The sequence below is a fragment of the Mizuhopecten yessoensis genome, unplaced genomic scaffold, assembly GCF_002113885.1.
Source record: "Mizuhopecten yessoensis strain PY_sf001 unplaced genomic scaffold, ASM211388v2 scaffold8693, whole genome shotgun sequence".
Lineage (NCBI taxonomy): Eukaryota > Metazoa > Mollusca > Bivalvia > Pectinida > Pectinidae > Mizuhopecten > Mizuhopecten yessoensis.
The window spans coordinates 25,694-46,647 of NW_018407674.1; the positions used below are offsets into that span (position 1 = coordinate 25,694).

At 37.7% G+C, this 20,954-nt stretch overlaps 2 protein-coding genes across 2 annotated transcripts; both read right to left on the minus strand.

Moving 5' to 3' along the window:
* Nucleotides 1–14,951: 14,951 nt before the first annotated feature.
* Nucleotides 14,952–16,738, minus strand: LOC110456340. The gene is made up of 2 exons (XM_021507016.1): nucleotides 16,653–16,738; nucleotides 14,952–16,413 (listed from the first exon to the last, which is right to left on the minus strand). Exons 1-2 carry the CDS (start codon nucleotides 16,736–16,738, stop codon nucleotides 14,952–14,954), a joined length of 1,548 nt encoding a protein of 515 aa, XP_021362691.1.
* Nucleotides 16,739–16,907: 169 nt separating this feature from the next.
* LOC110456341 lies at nucleotides 16,908–17,459 on the minus strand. Its single transcript, XM_021507017.1, has one exon. The coding sequence runs from the start codon at nucleotides 17,457–17,459 to the stop codon at nucleotides 16,908–16,910; it is 552 nt and encodes a 183-aa protein (XP_021362692.1).
* Between the last annotated feature and the right edge of the window lie 3,495 nt (nucleotides 17,460–20,954).

The following is a 20,954-nucleotide window of genomic DNA, read 5'->3' on the forward strand; positions in this document are numbered from 1 at the left end:
TCTATGTCAATATGTGAGTCCCTCCATCTAAGTCCATGTTAGACTTTCCATTTATATCCATGTCAGTCCCTCCATCTATGTCCATATGTCAGTCCTTCCATCCATGTTCATGTCAGCCCTTCTATCCAAGTACTTAAATTCTATAATACGTGACTTTTCCGTCGCGAAACATGTAAAATATTATACTTAAGTAATCTAGTTAATTGCTAACAGTTGATAACATAGTGTTCCAATGTGGGTTTGCGCGCACTGTCTTACGAAAACGCCAATTCATGTAACATTTAATCAAGTAGCTCAACATGTTTGTTCATTGTTAAAACTTCTTCAACACACTGGATAGTTGGTAGTATTCCCACAATGTCATGCATATTCCATGTTTGATAGGTATGACATTGTCGCTGCTGTGACTTCCGTAAAATTTTCTGATGTCTACACATGCGTAGGGTCTGCTTACCGAAACATAAATATTGTCACCAAGGTGACTAAACACATATGAAGGGTGTATTGATAGACGATGCTAGTACATGTGATCATACAAGGATTGAACATAGTAATATTGCTTTGAGTTTTATATTCTATGGACGTGGTATTTGCTGTTTCCTATTAGCATTTATATTGGAAATGATTTGAAAGTAGGTCCAAGCATAAATATATAAAAAAAACTTCCCTCGGGTCGGAGGTGGTAGAAGGCCTATATTTTGACCTGGTGAGGACAAAGCATCCTCGATTATCTAGGGGTTACGTTCACTTATACGCTCTCTGTACCCCTGGAATATGTCAAAGCAAAATCGAAGGCACGCGGCTAGCAATTTGATCGGTCTCAGGTAGAAGAAAAAAATCTGACCAATTGATACCTGGGCATTTGAAGATAACAAATTTCAAGTCTATTGGTTCCCCTTAGATACATTACAATGTACAAAATGGAGTACAGAGATGCTACACCTAACTACAAAGCCAGTCAATTTTACCGTTACGCGACCGAGCAATTCTTTTAATGTGCGTCACCTTGTAGATGAGAAAAGAAGACTAGTTTGATACTTTGATGTACATTTTCACGTAACAGTGAGTGAGGTCTACATCTTTAGCTGAAGTGCATGTAACGCGTTTATATATAACTAGTACTAAAAAGAGTTTGGTATTTTCAAACTAAAACGTTTGTTTTCTTTTTCTTTTAAATCAATGCTAACAATCAGTCAAATCAAACTTAGGGAATAACTTATGAAATTTGTTGATGTGCACAGCATCGTGTGTTGTATACCGTTGCTCAAATCTGATTGGTCGATGTATATATCTGCTCAAATCTGTAGATTTTCACGTGAATTTGAACGAGGTTTTCATTTTTAGCTGAAGTGCATGTAGCGCGTTTATAGATAACTAGTAACAAAAAGAGTTTGGTATTTACCAACTAAAACGTTTGTTTTCTTTTTCTTTTAAATCAATGCTAACAATCAGTCAAATCAAACTTAGGGAATAACTTATGAAATTTGTTGATGTACACAGCATCGTGTGTTGTATACCGTTGCTCAAATCTGATTGGTCGATGTATATATCTGCTCAAATCTGTAGATTTTCACGTGAATTTGAACGAGGTCTTCAATTTTAGCTGAAGTGCATGTAGCGCGATTATAGATAACTAGTAACAAAAAGAGTTTGGTATTTACCAACTAAAACGTTTGTTTTCTGTTTCTTTCAAATCAATGCTAACAATCAGACAAATCAAACTTAGGGAATAACTTATGAAATTTGTTAATGTACACAGCATCGTGTGTTGTATATCGTTGCTCAAATCTGATTGGTCGATGCATTTAGTTGCTCAAATCTGATTGGTCGAAATCTGATTGGTCGTTGCATTTAGCTGCTCAAATCTGATTAGTCAAACTCTGATTGGTCTTTCCACAGCCTTCCTAATTCGGCTTCCATGTTACTATTAATGGCGTTTTTGTAAGGTCGACGAAGCATTGGTGAGAAAGCCCTGGAGAGAATACCTGAAATCAGAAGCAAAAGGCGGAAACAGGGGAGATAATTTCGTAGGTAATGCGAAATTGATGACGTCACACACAATACACAAACTATAACCCCCCTCCACATCATTTCATAAGTGTTTGTGTATTGTGTGTGACGTCATCAATTTCGCATTACCTACGAAATTATCTCCCCTGGCTTTGTAGTTGGGTGTAGCATCTCTGTACTCCATTTTGTACATTGTAATGTATCTGAGGGAACCAATAGACTTGAAATTTGTAATCTTCATATGCCCAGGTATCGAATGGTCATTTTTTTCTTCTACCTGAGACCGATCAAATTGCTAGCCGCGTGCCTTCGATTTTGCTTTGACATATTCCAGGGGTACAGAGAGCGTATAAGTGAACGTAACCCCTAGAGTATCGAGGATGCTTTGTCCTCACCAGGTCAAAATATAGGCCTTCTACCACCTCCGACCCGAGGGAAGTTTTTTTTATATATTTATGCTTGGACCTACTTTCAAATCATTTCCAATATAAATGCTAATAGGAAACAGCAAATACCTCGTCCATAGAATATAAAACTCAAAACAATATTACTATGTTCAATCTTCGATGATCACAGGTACTAGCATCGTCTATCAATACACCCTTCATATATGTTTAGTCACCTTGGTGACAATATCTATGTTTCGGTAAGCAGACCCTACGCATGTGTAGACATCAGAAAATTTTACGGAAGTCACAGCAGCGACAATGTCATACCTATCAAACATGGAATATGCATGACATTGTGGGAATACTACCAACTATCCAGTATGTTGAAGAAGTTTTAACAATGAACAAACATGTTGAGCTACTTGATTAAATGTTACATGAATTGGCGTTTTCGTAAGACAGTGCGTGCAAACTCACATTGGAACACTATGTTATCAACTGTTAGCAATGAACTAGATTACTTAAGTATAATATTTTACATGTTTCGCGACGGAAAAGTCACGTATTATAGAGTTAAAGTACTTGGATAGAAGGGCTGACATGAACATGGATGGACGGACTGACATATGGACATAGATGGAGGGACTGACATGGACATAGATGGAAGGTTTGACAAATGGACATAGATGGAAGGATTGACATATGGACATAGATGGAGGGACTGACATATGAACATAGATTGAAGGACTGACATGGACATGGATGGAAGGACTGACATGGCCATAGATGGAAGGACTGACATATGGACATAGATGGAAAGACTGACATATGGACATAGATGGAAGGATTGGCATATGGGCATAGATGGAGAGACTGACATATAGACATAGATTGAGGGACTGACATGGACATGGATGGAAGGACTGACATTGACTTAGATGGAGGGACTGACATATGGACATGAATGGAAGGACTGACATATGGACATAGGTGGAAGGACTGACATGGACATAAATGGAAACACTGCCAAAGGTGGACAAATAGTGGACAAAGGTCGACAAATAGTGGACAGATATGGACAAATGATGACAAAATAAGGACAAAATACAATACAGAATCAGCAGTAACTGCATATTTTTACATCAAAAAAGATTATTTCGTATTTGTTTTTATATTTTGAATAAGTTTAGTCTCAAAATACAACCTTTTCATATTCCTTTCATAAGCTTCCGATGGATTTACAGTTGTTGAAAAAGCTCGGCGAACGACTTCTGCTGCTTGACAATCCAATGAAAACAGAGGCAGAATGACGTCACACGCAATATACACATCTATTGGAAACAGGGGGAAATAATTCAGTCTGTAACACTAAATTTGATGACGTAACAGAAATACACACATCGATGATAGTGACGTCACGTTCGACGACCGTGACGTCATCCGAAGCTACCCCATTGTGAATGCATAGTTGAATTCGTTTCTGCCGGACCTTAGAACTACGCGTACCGCACAAATAAAAACAACACTACGTGTAAGGTCAGGTGATTTTCCCAGAACGTACAAAACGACAGGACTGTCAACTTCTCTGTGATGAAAGACATTGTATTGTCGGACCCCGGTAGAGTCACAAAAACAGTAGACGACAAAATAATGAGGGATCAGAGGACATTTGCGCTGTACAACGAAACGCGTACCTAATTGCATAGACTCGTATATACTAAAAGGGTCATTTAAAAACGTATCCGTACGATTATTAAAGTGTAAAGAGCTGTTCATGGATGCAATACCTGAAATCAGAAGGTAAAAAGTCAGAAACAAGGTGAGTTAATTCCGTCAAAATGACGTCACACTAAATATACACACCTATTGGAAACAGGGGGAGATAATTCAGTAAGTAACACTAAAATTGATGACGTCACACGCAAAAAAACCCACATGATGAATAGATGTAGATCTGGGGCCGTAGGTTAAGGGGGTTGCTAAGGCGCCATCTTGGATCCAAGATGACAGATTTCCTTTGCAACCCCCCCCAGATCCACATCTATTCATCAGATAATCATGTATACTAAAAAATTATATTAAATGAGATCCAATAAGGCATCTAAACAAAAAGGCAATCAAGAACCCCATGAAAATCAAGAAGAATCACCTTATTCTTATATTCTACGAATTAAACATTTGTTACACATATGTACATGGTTATTCTCAGTAATATTTGACGTATTTCAGATTCCCTCCCGCCTTGTAATGTGGGTCATTACAGCAGATGTGTGGTGGAGGCAAAAGGTAATTAATCATTTTTACCTACTTTATAATCAAAGGAGCATTTTCCTGGCAAACTACACGTACCGGTCAAGTCCGCAATAATTTTGTCCATTTTGAAAAGTGTTTCATTGCATTTTTGAAGTGGTGTATTTTCAAACCTAATATTGTAAATCATTCCGGGTACACTTTAAAGGGTGCATAAAATTCTATCAATGTTGTGGTATTAAGTGTTCTATATAAGCTGTATTAACTATTGATTTCTTTTCAATATGTTATTTAATGAAGAACTAAATGTAAACAAACAGAATGGGTTCTTCGAAAATTGTCATAGCGACTGTTGCGCACGTGGGTCCGATATGCATACATAGCCGACATGTCAATTACTGAATGTATACAAGATACGCTGAAATGTTATCATTCAACACATTGAAATAAATACCTGTTGACTCCAAATTCTATATAAGTATAGGGCATAGATTTCTTGCTTCGTAAAGTTGATTAAAAGACATATTTTCTGTGTGATCAATGTAAATAGTGTCATGGCGGCCATGCGTGCATAGTGCACGTGAAACGTCTAAATCTTCATTTCTCCATCGTTTTGAAAAAGATTTGCTATTGAAAAATGCATTCTCACAGTATTCAATTACAGACATGACATATGGTTGTGCTTACTTACGGTCTGAAAAGATCTTTTCTTAAGCGTAAAATGCGAGCAGTTGATAGTCGATGCACAGGGGCTTGTATAAACTTATATGACAAAAATTAGCTTGAAATACCAATACATAAAGTCTTTATATATAGGTATTTTAAGCTACTTTTATCATACAAGTCTGTACAAGCCCCTGTGGTCGATGTCTTCTCTCTACAGCAGCAGCAGAAAAAAATCGAATCTCCGAAGAAAACCGAAGAAGTCCGAAAAATTTTTACGATTATTTGTAAGGTCTGTTTTTTTTTCTAATTTCCGAAGATTTTTTAAATTTAGTTATACATCGATTGACAAATGAAAATGATATTCAAAAATAATTAAATGTTTCAAATCCACAATGACAATGTTGGTTTGACCGACTTGCGACTCGACAGTGCAAAGTTTACCTCGCCATTCATGGCATAAATATGTATCACAAGTGATTCAAAGTGTGGAGGATTATGTGATGTGGAATATAAAATATATTGAGATGACTTTTTTGATGATTGATACCATTCCTCATTTTTTTTAAACAAAAATCAACAGTTTAAATTTCCCGGTAAATCAGCACTATGGACTTCGAAGTCAGTCATCCCATAATCCAGTTCGCCCCGCCATATTGTCACGTATCGGAGAATTAATGTAAACTAGACCAATGCCAGTTCATGTTTGACGTGTGTGTCAATCTGAAAAGTGTCAGAAATGCGTGACCTTTTTGATAGAGTAAGCTTCTTGTTTATTTATTGTTTGTCTCGCAGGAATTGTATGTATTCAGAAATCCATTTTGAGTAATGGCGGCAATACCTTTATGACAGACCGTTTACACATTTCAACACTAGGGGGTGTTAGTAACTTGTTGGAAGATGTAGACCAATCAGAATGCTAGGATTGTAGTTGTACACAGGCTTCAGAGGCGTTGACAATAGGCTGCAACGTAACTGCGTTACGTTTAGCCTAAAAACTGTATTGAATGAAATGCTACGGGTGAATAATAGCCAATTGAGATACATTTTTGTGTATTTCATAATTTCAAAAAGCGTATTTTATATATTTTAAAAAATTCGTATTGACTTTGTAACAGTAAAATACCGCCGACTTCGTGACGTCACGTGCAGCTGTCCCGTACCGTGTAGCCAGATCTGGTTCCAACCCGATTTGTCATACGGTACAATATCCAGGTTTTCCAGCAGTCAAAAGAAAATCCTTCAAGACCAGAGCCTCAGAAAGCAATTACAATATTCACGGGAGATAGCTTTTCCAGAGGAAATGGACTATTCTACTTTGTATGAACTACACTACCATCTAAGTAAAAAAAGTCTTCAAAAGTTTTACCGAGTTCTGAGAGATCTGGAGAGTGTTGACAAGGTGCTGAGTCAGGCCAGCACTGCAATTAAGGGTTTCTATGAGGTTATACAAGTTACACGGAAATACATGACAATGGATCACAAGGTTTACAGCAGGTTCGGAAAATATTCCAAGCTTATGGATGTAACACGTTTAGGTGATGACTTCACTGAACTGACGTCATACCTTGACAGTCAAATTCGCCTGATGGAATCAACTGAAACGACTGAAAAAAGAATAGCTCACTATGAAATGATGGTAGCTAAGGCTAAACTAGAAATACACGCAATAAGGAGAGTATTGAAGGACAAGGACTTTTTAACTTGGCTCTCAAAACAGTATCCAGACATTTGGTTTGTTGACGATGGTGACCTTCAAAGTAACCCCACGCCAGTGGTGTATAGTGTCCCATCTAACCTTAACTGGATGGACATTTTCGAAACAATGACTGGATGTGAAAATCATTTACAAAAATACATTGACATGGCCGAAGCTTTCTTGAAAAATGGAGTAATTGATTTGAAAAAATTACGTTCCTTCAACAGAACATCAAGCAGACTTTCAAACAAGTTTGAGGAACAACGAAAACAGATGGATGTATTTTATCAAGAATTTGTTGTAGCAAATCTAGAACACCTCAGTTATGTGCTGATACTACGATTGGAGCCAATGACTTCTGGAATATCTATATTTAACAAAAAGTGCACTACAATGTATATCACCAAGGGTATCCGAAAAGCCAGCAAGTATCTCAACATGTCTGTTGATTTTCTATCGCAATATTTTATCAGAGAACGAAGTCTGCAGACTGTAGTTAAACATTTCGACTCAAATGAAATGAAATATTTCATGGCAGAAGTGAGGACATTTGCGTCGGGGACTTTTCATAATAACGAGCTAAGCATGGAATCGGCGGATTGTCTAGATATGTTACTGGATGAGTACTACGCTATGCTCAAAGTATACAAAATTATCGCAACAGCTTTGAAGGACTTTCAGAACCAGGACGATCAAAGCAATCTCCTGCCAGCAACAGGAGAATTAAGGAATTACAAGTTCGATAAGGCTGAGCTTCTGGAAGTAATCATTGTTCTTGATGATGTCATCAAGGTGACGGAGGAGTTTAAGCAATCGTTGAAAATGACTCCCCAGTTTTACAGGTAAATAATTTCATATCAAATGATGATCGGGAATCTCGTCACTATATATCTCGTGATGAAGTATTTTGATGAAGATATTTGTATTAGTTTCGTTCAGTAATCTGATGTATATCAGGAAATAAGTTAGTTTGGACAATGAATATTGTCAATGTTTCGACAATTAGTTCATATTCAGATTTGTTCACATTTCAATCGTCACAGTAATTATTATAATCGAACTGGCGTTCAGTAAGTTTAACTGACAATTCAGATATGATGTGTTAACATGGTATTGAAACGCTGTATGTCATGCCTAATTGTTAAACAAGCACCTTTATATTTGTAAGGGACAACTTCCTGCATCTGAACGTCTTGTTTCACGAGCTGAGATATGAACAGCTGACACAACAAATTGACTACACGATTTTTGCTCTCATAGGTAGGTACTCAAAAAAAGCAGCTGTTATTTTCTTGGTAATGAATAAAGTATATATATATAATTTGATACAAGAAATGTGGTTCCACATAAACGTAAATAGAGATCACTTTACAACGATATGTATCCGGCATGTAATTCTTTTCCAAGCATTGCATTTCTACACTAATAACATTGTAGGCAGCACATTATACTCTACATTTCTACACTAATAACAGTGTAGGCAGCACATTATTCTCTACATTCCTACACTAATAACATTGTAGGCACCACATACGATATGTATCCGGCATGTAATTCTTTTCCAAGAATTGCATTTCTACACTAATAACATTTTAGGCAGCACATTATACGCTGTATTTCTACACTAATAAAATTGTAGGCAGCACATTATACGCTGTATTTCTACACTAACAACATTGTAGGCACCACATTATACTCTCTGTATTTCTACACTTACAACATTGTAGGCACCACATACGATATGTATCCGGCATGTAATCCTTTTCCAAGCATTGCATTTCTACACTAATAACTTTGTAGGCAGCACATTATGCTCTACATTTCTACACTAATAACATTGTAGGCAGCACATTATACTCTGTATTTTACGTTTAATAAAAGCATAGCTATGGGAGAGTGTGTCCTAAATTTCTATAAATATTATTTCCTTAGCAAAAAGGTACATGGGCATGCATGTTTATTAAAACCGTAAGTTCTTGATTATTTTTTAATGTGTATACCCCTTATGATTTAATAGAGAAAGAATTGTGCTTTAATATATAACTACATATATTGCCAACCATGCATGTTTTGGAGAAAGATCTATTTAAATCTCGTTATAGCTTGATATGACCAGAGGACTTCAACTTAGGAAATAAATTCACATTCACCAACTGTATCCTAAAGTTTTGAAATGAACACTATAACAGATGATTCTATAAGCACCTAAATATGATGTCTTTAAATATATATCCCATTTAAAGCCTAGATGTACGTTCTATGCCCTATTTTCCCGTAGACCAAAAACCTACCTCATATTACGAAAATTATGAATAAAATATAACAACCAAACAATGGCTGCATAAAATGAAGACACGTATTTCATTCTAATAAAATATTGTTGGCTGGAGATAGAAAAAATTGTAAAGAAAAAGAAACGGTAAGATATTATGCAATTGATCATCAAGGTAAATATCTTGCTAATTTCTTGTTAAATATAAAAAGGAGCACAGACTTTGAACGCAAAATTGTCTCATCACGTTAGAATGATGAACCAATAAGCAAACAATCCATCAGCGACATGTACATATTCACAGCAGAGAGACTTGGTCTTCATAAAACGTTTTGTGTGTTGACAGGCGATATTGGTGGTGCGATGGGTCTGTGTATTGGTGCCAGTGCGCTAAGTGTTTTCGAGATCATTGACTTCATTTCTGTGTTGGTGGGGTCTATCACAGATAAAAGGAAGCTTCCTTCAAATCCTCACTCCAACATCGTCCACGTCAAACCAAAGTGTGAGTCACAGGCGATACTGACAGTATGCGACTCAGATACCGTCAAACAAAGCATGTCCAAGAGCACTTGATGACTCCGATGGACAAATATAAGGAGCACAATTATTGTTCGATCTGAGATGGAGTGGACCAAATTATATGTAAACCATATCGGTCAACCCATCAGGAGGATGTGGAAATTGTCATACTCTGAACTGTGACAAAGTGTGGTGTCAGTCATGCGAGACAATTAAATATCAAGTTATCTAGTAAAGTGACTGTTGTATGAAACATTCTTGTGAATTCAACGGTGTTCCTGTATATACTGTTGTTACAAATATGTTTTATTTTTGTGCACATAGTTATGACGTACATGTGTGTGTATGTGGCTGTTTTACGATATGCAGGTATGCTTTATTATAAATATGTTATTACTGTCTGCACAATAGGTGCAGCTATTTTATTGTGTATAGATTGGGGTAGCACAAATCGCTTTGGTTGTGTAGATTGTATTAACGGACACGTATTTTACTATGAAGATAATTGTTTTAGATTTATACCGAACCGAATCTTAGCAAACATGTAGATATGACAAACATTGATACTTTTTACGGCATACATTGATTGTTTATTTTAGATACTGGGTTGATTGTTACAAGTTCGTGTATTTTACTACTTACTAAGTACTGATTAACAGGCATTGTATTGTGTAGATTATTACAAGTTCGTGTATTTTTCTACTTACTAACTACTGATTAACAGGCATTGTATTGAGTTGATTGTTACAAGTTCGTGTATTTTACTACTTACTAAGTACTGATTAACAGGCATTGTATTGTGTAGATTGTTACAAGTTCGTGTATTTTACTACTTACTAAGTACTGATTAACAGGCATTGTATTGTGTAGATTGTTACAAGTTCGTGTATTTTACTACTTACTAAGTACTGATTAACAGGCATTGTATTGTGTAGATTGTTACAAGTTCGTGTATTTTACTACTTACTAAGTACTGATTAACAGGCATTGTATTGTGTAGATTGTTACAAGTTCGTGTATTTTACTACTTACTAAGTACTGATTAACAGGCATTGTATTGTGTAGATTGTTACAAGTTCGTGTATTTTACTACTTACTAAGTACTGATTAACAGGCATTGTATTGTGTAGATTGTTACAAGTTCGTGTATTTTACTACTTACTAAGTACTGATTAACAGGCATTGTATTGTGTAGATTGTTACAAGTTCGTGTATTTTACTACTTACTAAGTACTGATTAACAGGCATTGTATTGTGTAGATTGTTACAAGTTCGTGTATTTTACTACTTACTAAGTACTGATTAACAGGCATTGTATTGTGTAGATTGTTACAAGTTCGTGTATTTTACTACTTACTAAGTACTGATTAACAGGCATTGTATTGTGTAGATTGTTACAAGTTCGTGTATTTTACTACTTACTAAGTACTGATTAACAGGCATTGTATTGTGTAGATTGTTACAAGTTCGTGTATTTTACTACTTACTAAGTACTGATTAACAGGCATTGTATTGTGTAGATTGTTACAAGTTCGTGTATTTTACTACTTACTAAGTACTGATTAACAGGCATTGTATTGTGTAGATTGTTACAAGTTCGTGTATTTTACTACTTACTAAGTACTGATTAACAGGCATTGTATTGTGTAGATTGTTACAAGTTCGTGTATTTTACTACTTACTAAGTACTGATTAACAGGCATTGTATTGTGTAGATTGTTACAAGTTCGTGTATTTTACTACTTACTAAGTACTGATTAACAGGCATTGTATTGTGTAGATTGTTACAAGTTCGTGTATTTTACTACTTACTAAGTACTGATTAACAGGCATTGTATTGTGTAGATTGTTACAAGTTCGTGTATTTTACTACTTACTAAGTACTGATTAACAGGCATTGTATTGTGTAGATTGTTACAAGTTCGTGTATTTTACTACTTACTAAGTACTGATTAACAGGCATTGTATTGTGTAGATTGTTACAAGTTCGTGTATTTTACTACTTACTAAGTACTGATTAACAGGCATTGTATTGTGTAGATTGTTACAAGTTCGTGTATTTTACTACTTACTAAGTACTGATTAACAGGCATTGTATTGTGTAGATTGTTACAAGTTCGTGTATTTTTCTACTTACTAACTACTGATTAACAGTCATTGTATTGTGTAGATTGTTACAAGTTCGTGTATTTTGCTTCTTACTAAGTACTGATTAACAGGCATTGTATTGTGTAGATTGTTACAAGTTCGTGTATTTTGCTACTTACTAAGTACTGATTTACAGGCATTGTATTGTGTAGATTGTTACAAGTTCGTGTATTTTACTACTTACTAAATACTGATTAACAGGCATTGTATTGGGTTAATTGTTAATCTAGTGGCAAAACTTTACTAAATGACCCATAGCCGAAGTTAAGAGTTCAATTGTCTTTTTATGCAAACAGTTTTGTTGTGAAAAAAATCTTAATCCTTAAACCAGGGTTCCATGATATCCTGCATGCATTTTACCGTAGGAGTCTTATGACATCCATGGATTTTTCGATTTTCCTTAAAATATCTTTGCTTCTACATCCTGAGATTTGTATATGTCGAGTTAAGTTGATATTCAAGAATTTGCTGCGAATATTATGACTATCGTGATCAATGTCAACTGCTTATTGACATACTAACAACAAAGGGTTTTCAACGATGCAGGTTGGCTAAGCCTATGGACAAGTTTCTTGGTCTTCAGTGCGATATTGTTAGGATTTGTTTTAGTTTTTGTAAGATTTGAAGATCAACGTTTTTCGTTTTATTCGTTAGCCTGTTTTGCTGTTTTGATGTCAATATTGTTGGTCTCCCTTGAAGGACAATTGAATTTAGATGCACATGACTGTGGTCGTCAATGAGGCAGTAGAGGCTTACCTATCCAAAACATCTGGTCTTATTCTCTTTGTGCTATATCAATGGTCACCATGTAAATCTTTGTTTGTCCGAACTTACACATCCTTAAATGACCTTAGCTGCCAATAGGAGATAACATTATATCAAACCAAATTTGTTCAAATTTTACCGTTTTTTTCGATTTTGAGTTTGAATTACAGCTTTGATATCGTACAAGTTCTTCAATTTCAAGTTGCTTTAATGTTTGTTGGTCTTAATGTTTAGATTGCTAGAACATCTTAGTTTTGAAAGGTATTTTATTAAGGATAAAATGATCATGCATATCCATGGTAACATATAAACTGAGTATTAACTGCATGCACAGTTGAACTGTTCTTTGTAGAAGGATGTAATGTTTAACGTTTACTGCAGAGGTGAATAGTTCACATAACGATCAATGGTTGATAATTCCATCACGTGCTCTGACACACTATCCGTCATTTAGTCATTCATAAGACAAAATCCTTGGACGATACTAGTATATAACGACGAGGTGACTCTCCGTTCATATGTCAAGTATTTCAATTAGTTTTACTTATTACTCGATATTGTTTACTTTGGAGAATCGAAATTGAAAAGATATTTTATATCGATTAAATTAAGCCCTCTCTCGTGTTACGACACTATACGGTGCGGTAAGATAACATGTTGAGTCACTGGGAATGGATATTAAATTGGTATTTTTAATTCATTTTATTTAAATGTGTTTTATCTATAATGATGAACAACATGCTTTATTATGCTAATTACATCAGATTCATAACAAGACATCTAAAAACAACTGAATTATTAATGTTATATAAAAATGGGACATTTTTTAATCATTGATATTTAACTAAGGGGGGGGGGTCAATACAGAATATCAAACAAAATTAACGTTTTACTGCACGATATGACCAAGTCGTCATTAACTCAATCAGACTCTGCAAAAGGAACATTTCAGCAAGTCTAAGCGGTTGGTTTCGCTTCTCTAGACCCAAGACTTCTGGCGGGAGACGTCCTGTTCATAATGACCAGTTTTTCACCCATGAAATCGAAGTGTCCAAAATATTAAAACTTGTCAACTTTGCAATAGATTGTTGGTGACCTACACACTTTTGATTGGAATTAGCCATCCTCGATAACCAAATATTACTCTCTCCATACACACAACATGTCTGTATCCATGGAAAGTCCTGACAAAATCGAAATGACTCTTATTACGAAACCTTGCAGGAAATACAAGTAAAGACTAAAAAATAGCGGAAGGGCTAAATCTTTAACGGACAGGTATTAACTATAGGGTAGAAAGCGTAAGGGTATAATTATTCTGTCGCACGATTGACATATGAACCACAATCACAGATAGTGTCACCAATTTGTCCATTTATTCCGAAAATCAACATGTATCTGGTACAGATGACAAAAGCAGTTAACGTTGTCTGGTACAGACCCCACATGACATGAAGCGGTGAAATGCTACAACAAATATAAACAAATCTTACCAAACAGTCTTCTATCTCTGTATAAACATGTACACATATCAAGAAAGTTCATACTGTAATTATATAATTATATCGCATACAATTTCTGTACATGAATCTACCCGATTCACATATCACCGAACATATCCCATCTTATCGAAATCATCATATTTATCTTCCAAAAGCTTCTATCTGATAAACATATACGATTCTATGTAAATAACTAACAAGAAACCAGGTAAACTATTCTGTAGCATAAGGGCTTATCTAGAAAATACAAAACAAATAGTCCTAAAGTCCTCACCGAGAACTGGAAAGGTAAATTTATATGTATGGTGAATTATTCAACACTTCTAGCTAAGTTAAGCTATGCCAACTATGGCGACTTATATTATCCCTATTTCTACCTGGATTATGCAGAAATTACATAAATTGTTACTGCAAATAATAAACGAAGCATCATTATAATTTGAAGAAATACTTACAAAGTGTGAACTAGCACCGTTTAACCAAAAGGTTGTAAATAAGAATATGTAGCATGCCTACATGTAGGGCGCTGCCATATTTGTTTTTCCCAGTCAGACCACGAGGAGCCCCAAGTAGTCGATAAATCTATATACAACAAGAGAAGGTGAAACTAATCGATAAAGACATTAAATCTCTGTGAGAAGACAGAACACTCCCCGTCTGATGTCTCACTTGACATCATTCTAAAAAGTCACTTCTTAATTAACTACTGTTCTCATCATAACAAGTTATTGCGTTCACTTGTCCTCTGACAATAACATCACTAAGTCCGTAACCGGTCGCGTATACACTGATGGCACGCCATCACAGTGTCCAACTCGAACTTCACATTTTCGCACCTTTCCATCGCTGCTAGGAAACAGTCTAGAGATGACACCAACAGGCCAATTGCATCTTGCCACATTTACATCCTTCAGAAGGACCAAGTCATTCCCTTGCAGATTGCGTTGTTCCGTTTGCCACTTTCGCCTGGTTTGTAGCGTTTGTAGAAACTGGGATCTCCAACGTTTCCAAAACATGTCCGATAGAATTTGTACTTGCTTCCATTGGGCCGTATACATTTCCTTCAAGCTCAAATCCTTAGCAAGCGCAGACGAAGAATATCCTTGCTTCTGGGTTAAGAGGATACTAGGTGAGAGCACAAGTGGGTCCTGAGCATCGCTGTCTACAGCAACCAAAGGTTTTGAGTTCATTACTGCAGCAACCTCATACATAAAAGTACAAAGTACTTCATGGGTGAATTCCTTGAAGGTACAGTTTGCCAGCATACTCTCCAATATTCTTCTAGCTACCCCAACGGGTCTTTCCCAAACTCCTCCCATATGGGATGAATGCGGAGAGTTGAAGCGCCACACAATCCCTAAATTCTTCAGACAAGTCTGGACGGGCGGACTCTCAATATGAATCACATGTGCTTTGATTAGCGATGCAGCACCTACAAAATTGGTTCCTCTGTCAGACCACAAAGTCTTTACAGGTCCTCTGATAACAATCAAACGACTGAGCGCATTGATGAAGCACGATGCACTCATGTCCTCAATTACCTCAATGTGTGTTGCACGAGTAGTCATGCATGTAAACATAACAGCCCACCTCTTACTATTTGCTTCACCTCCACGTGTTTTGCGAGTCACAACTTCCCACGGTCTATAAACGTCAACTCCAACTGTGGTGAATGGAGGTCCAGGAGTTAACCTCTCTTCAGGTAGATCTGCCATCTTTTGATGCATCAATTTACCCCGAAGTTTCCGACATACAACACACTGTCCTATCACAGATGACACAAGTCTCTTGGCTCCAATAAGCCAAAATCCGTTGGAACGCAACGAACCTTCTGTAAAGTGTCGTCCTTGGTGAAAAACTTGCCCATGAAAATGGCGTACGAGCAACTTCGCGATGTGACACTTAGATATGATTATAAGGTTGACCGACTCTAGTTGAACCTTGATTCTCAATTTGTTCATACAGCCTCCTACTCTAAGTAGTCCCTTTTCATCCAAATAAGGGGACAACGAGAGTATAGTGCTGTCATTGGGAACCTGTTTCCCACATTCAAGCGCACGAATCTCCTCTGAATAGAACTTCTTCTGAACAGCTCCTATGAGAAGAGCCTCTGCGGCTTTAATCAACTCCGGTGAGGTACTAACCTCACAAATATGCCAGGACGTATGTCCACACTTGGTTTCTTTCTTGAACGTTCTGGCAACATGAATCAAGATAGCATAAGTAGCAACCAGTCTTTTCCAAGACGAACATGTCTCAAACAAGGCAGAATCTGGTCGAGTAGATGACTCGACAGACGTGAACTTTACTGAAACTTAAGGTCGAACTTCCTCATCTGTTTCAGGGTTGTGAAGACTGAAGACCTCCTTATCTCCCTTGTCCTCGAGTAGTTTGTACGCTTGTCCAGAGAGCCACTTCAAAATAGCAGACTTTACATTATGTAGCGAAGATCTGGTCGCAGTATCTGCAGGATCACTATCAGTATGAACATAATTCCACTGGTTCGGTTCAGAAAAGTCATGAATAAGAGCTACTCTGTTACTTACGTAGGTGTAGAATCTTCGTGTCCTGTTATAAATATATCCCAGTACCACCTTACTGTCTGTGAAATACCGAAATGCAGAAGGTGGAATGTCCAAATGTTCTGCTATGCACTGTGCTAGCTCTACGCCAAGCACTGCTCCACAGAGTTATAGTCTTGGAATACTGTGTCCATTCTTGGGTGCTACCTTAGCCTTACCCATAATAAAGCCAATGTCCTTGTCATTGGGAGTATCGGTTGATACAAGATAGGCAACAGCAGCTACACTTTTTTCAGGGGCATCTGAATAGATGTATACCCTTGGATTCTGTAACAAACTGAGTGATGACTTGATGAACATCCTTGGAACCTGGTAACCATCCAACTGATGGAGAGCATCATTCCAAGCGTTCCATTGCTCCAATAACTTTATAGGAAGTTCGTCATCCCAACTTGATCCATCTGAACATACTTCTCTAAGGAGCATCTTTCCGCTGACCGAGAACGGTGCCAAGAAACCTAAGGGATCATATACCGAGTTCATTGCTGATAGCAATCCCCTTTTAGAGAAAGGTTTTCGTACATCTGGAGCAGAAAACTGGAACACGTCCGAGTGCAGATCCCACGTCAATCCGAGACTCAACTGTTGAGGTAAGCTATCTGAATCAAGAACCAGATTCTTTAGGTCTTTACTAAGATCCTCCTTAGGGAACTCATTCATGATCCGGGGTCATTAGAGGCAATCTTATGTAGTCTGATGTCTCCCTCTTCCTTCAAAATCTCCTGTGTCCTGGACAGAAGACTGACAGCTTGTTCCCTTGTGGGGAGAGAACTAAAGGCATCGTCTACATAAAAGTCTCTGTGTACATGTTGTCGAACATCTTTGTCTTTTTGCACTGTATGGCGTAGCCCGTATGTTGCAACAGCAGGTGAAGGCCGATTGCCAAAAACATGAACTCTCATCTGATACTCCATGAGAGGAAAAATAGGATTGTTCTCCTTATACCAGAAGAAACGCAGGAATCGCCTGTGATCTGGTGTCACAGGAAACCGATAGAACATTTGTTCGATGTCAGCACTCACAGCAAATGCATCACCTCTAAAGCGTAACAGTACACCAACAATACTGTTAGTCAAGTTAGGGCCAGACAGCAACATATCATTCAAGGACTTTCCTTCATACACTACTGACGAGTCAAAAACTCCTCGAATCTGACCTGGCTTCCTCGGGTGGTAAACACCGAAGAGAGGTAGGTACCACTTCTTCTTGTCTGTGTCTGTGGCCACCTCTGCAGCTCCATTCCGAAACACTTTGTCCATGAACTCAACCATATGTTGCCGTTTCAAAGAGTTTTGTTGTAAGCTCTTATCCAATATCTTCGCTCTTTTATATGCCTGCGCTCTGTTGTTAGGTAGTACTTCTCTAGGCTCCTTAAATGGTAGTGGTGCCATCCACTGTCCTGAGGAGTCCTTAGTTAATTCTGATTCCATAATCTGCACAAACTGACGATCATCCGCAAATAAGCCCACCTTATTGTCGTCAGGTGTCTTATGGAATATATCAGAACTCAGACTACTACTGTCCTTATGTTCAAAAATAGTGCACATGTTCCTGCACAAATCCATCACAGTGCCTCTTCCATCAACGTCCACGTTCGTCTTATAGGCATGTACAATATCTGGTTGATGAAACCTGCCGAAACACACTTTTCCAATAATCACCCAACCTAAGGGAAGTTCCAATGCAAATGGTAGATGCTTAGGTCCAATAATCTGACGCTTCACATGATGTGCTTCTGGCACGTCACGTCCAATCAGGAGATGAATTCCACAATTTGCATTTAACGAGTGTAGCATAGGAGCTACTTCCTTCAAATGAGGGTAGTTACTTGCTATCTCTGGAGTTGCAACCTCACTCAAATCCTGCGGAATGTAGTTACACTCAGACTCTATTAACTCTGGCAGGTCAAGTATTTCTGCTGAACCAACTGACTGAACAGATAACCAATCTATACGTTGTCCAACCATTGTTGTTCGACCCGAGCATGAGGACAGGGTATACGTCATAGTTTCACCACGTATTCCCATCATCTCACAAAGTTATGGAGTTACCAGTGAACGATTACTCTGGTCATCTATTAATGCATACACTCTGAACTTCTCAGCAGGACGACTAGATGACATCACATCTACAAGAACAGTTTTTCCGCATGATTGACCTCTAAACTCCTTTCCATGTACGTTTGGCGGCCACATGTATCTCCGGTTCGCCCTTTGACTCCCCGTCATGATATTTCATAGGTTCTTCTCGATGCATGAGAGTCAAATGATTTTTGCGTCCACATTTATCACATGTTACATCTAAAGGACACTTAGGAGACATATGTTCTGTCGACGCCAAGCACTTGTAACAAACTCCTTTACTCCTCAACAGAGCACGCCGTTGTTCCCAAGTTTTAGACCTGAACTCTTTATATTCCATCAAGGGATGGCCTGCATTATGGATCACACATCTCATCCTGTTGTCCTTGTCGGTCTCTGTCTGTTTCTCCTGAACACCAGTTTTCCGGTTGACCACAAACACTTTGTGATTTTTACGCTGGGGAGCAGATTTCTCCTTCTTCTGATTAGGTACAGGTACGGCTTCCAAATTGAATGCTGGGTCATTTCTTATTTTGCAGACGTCGTGAATGAACTCAACAAATACAGAGAAAGATGGATAAGGAATATTCCTCTGTTTCTTGTATCTAGATGCATGTGTCACCCATTTCGGTTGAATGTTGTAAGGTAATTTTGCAACAATACTATTCACCCCACGTGATGAGTCAAACACAGCGAACTGTACAGCGAACCTAGGATCTTCTTCCGCTGACAGAACCTCATCCAGTACGTCGCTGAGCTCATATAGTTTCTTATTGTCCTTGTTTGACAACACAGGGAACTTTTCCAGTTTTGACTTAAGAGCAAACTCAATCATCTCAGGGCACCCATATCTTTCCTCGAAACGCTCCCATATTAACCTCACAGCACGTCCAGGATTTCTGGCATTAGACGTGCGTAAACTCTGGGCATATGAGGAAGATTCCTTTCCAAGATACTTCACCAACAAGTCTAACTGCACATATGAGTTCACCTTTAGTTCTTGTGTAACGCTATTAAAGCTAGCTTTCCATACTTCAAAAGATGGAGGCTCATCATCAAACTTGTAGAGTCGCTGTAGCAACAGCTCTTTCTTCAACAGGAAAGATGTTAAAGCTTCAGTGTCTGGTTTCACTGAGCAATCATTGCTAGCTCCATGAGGTATGAAGGGTTGTGCTTTAGGTGCCAATACCACTGACTGCTGCATCTGTGTATCCATGGGAACAGTATGCGTAATGTTCTGAATGTTTGTGTATATTTCACCTTCAGTCTGTGATACATGTAAATTATCTTTATCCTGCACATTCCAATCTGGTAGACTAGCCACATACTATCTCGTCATTTCTTCTGTATTAGAGATACGTGTAGGTATTGAATGATGCAAGATAAAAGAACCTCTAGATCTTACACTGCCAGACTCTGACTCTAAATATGAAGGCTCAGCATCTGCCGCAGCCACTTCCTTTTCCTCGGCCAGCAATGTAAGGTCAGCATTGTACTCGGCCTTAATTCTGTCCTTCTTACTTCGGCCAACCTACCCTCCTCCCCAAGAGTTGCCATCTGTTTCCTTAGAAGGACCTCCTTTTTAGCAATCTCTAAGCTAGCTCGTGCTGCCTCAGCTTTAGCACGTTTCTGTGTTGCTATACTGGTTTTGGATTTTCCGCTTGTAGTAACACTATGAGAGCTTACACTACTCTTCCTTACTTTCACAGAATTGTCAATTTCCTCAGACACTGGATCCTTTAAGGTAGGAATGTCCCTAATTGAGTCCATGGCGTCTTTTACAGTCTCATTCATGGATGTCATGTTGTTTTTATGTTCATTGTGTTTACATAAACTTTTTACAGTGTGTGTTCTCTGTAAAAAGCCCAGATATTCATAGGACAGAATTTCATATTCTTTTCTTATTGCACAAAGTTTCACTCTCCATTCTTGGACTTGTGTTTTATCACTTGTTTCAATAGTATTAAGTTCAGCCACAGTGTTTTTCAACTTACAGCATATGGAGTCTATTTTCTTAATGTACCTCTCACAGGCTACCAAATAATTCTCATCGGCCTTAATCGAGAGGGTTCTT

What these genes read in the sequence shown, in the direction of transcription:
- LOC110456340 (XM_021507016.1), bottom strand. Translation starts at nt 16,738, where the DNA reads ATGACTTTTCTGAACCGAACCAGTGGAATTATGTTCATACTGATAGTG. An exon ending in CCAGATCTTCGCTACATAAT is followed by an intron (nt 16,414 to 16,652) that starts GTAAAGTCTGCT and finishes TCATGTTGCCAG; the next exon opens with AACGTTCAAGAAAGAAACCA.
- LOC110456341 (XM_021507017.1), bottom strand. Translation starts at nt 17,459, where the DNA reads ATGAATGAGTTCCCTAAGGAGGATCTTAGTAAAGACCTAAAGAATCTG.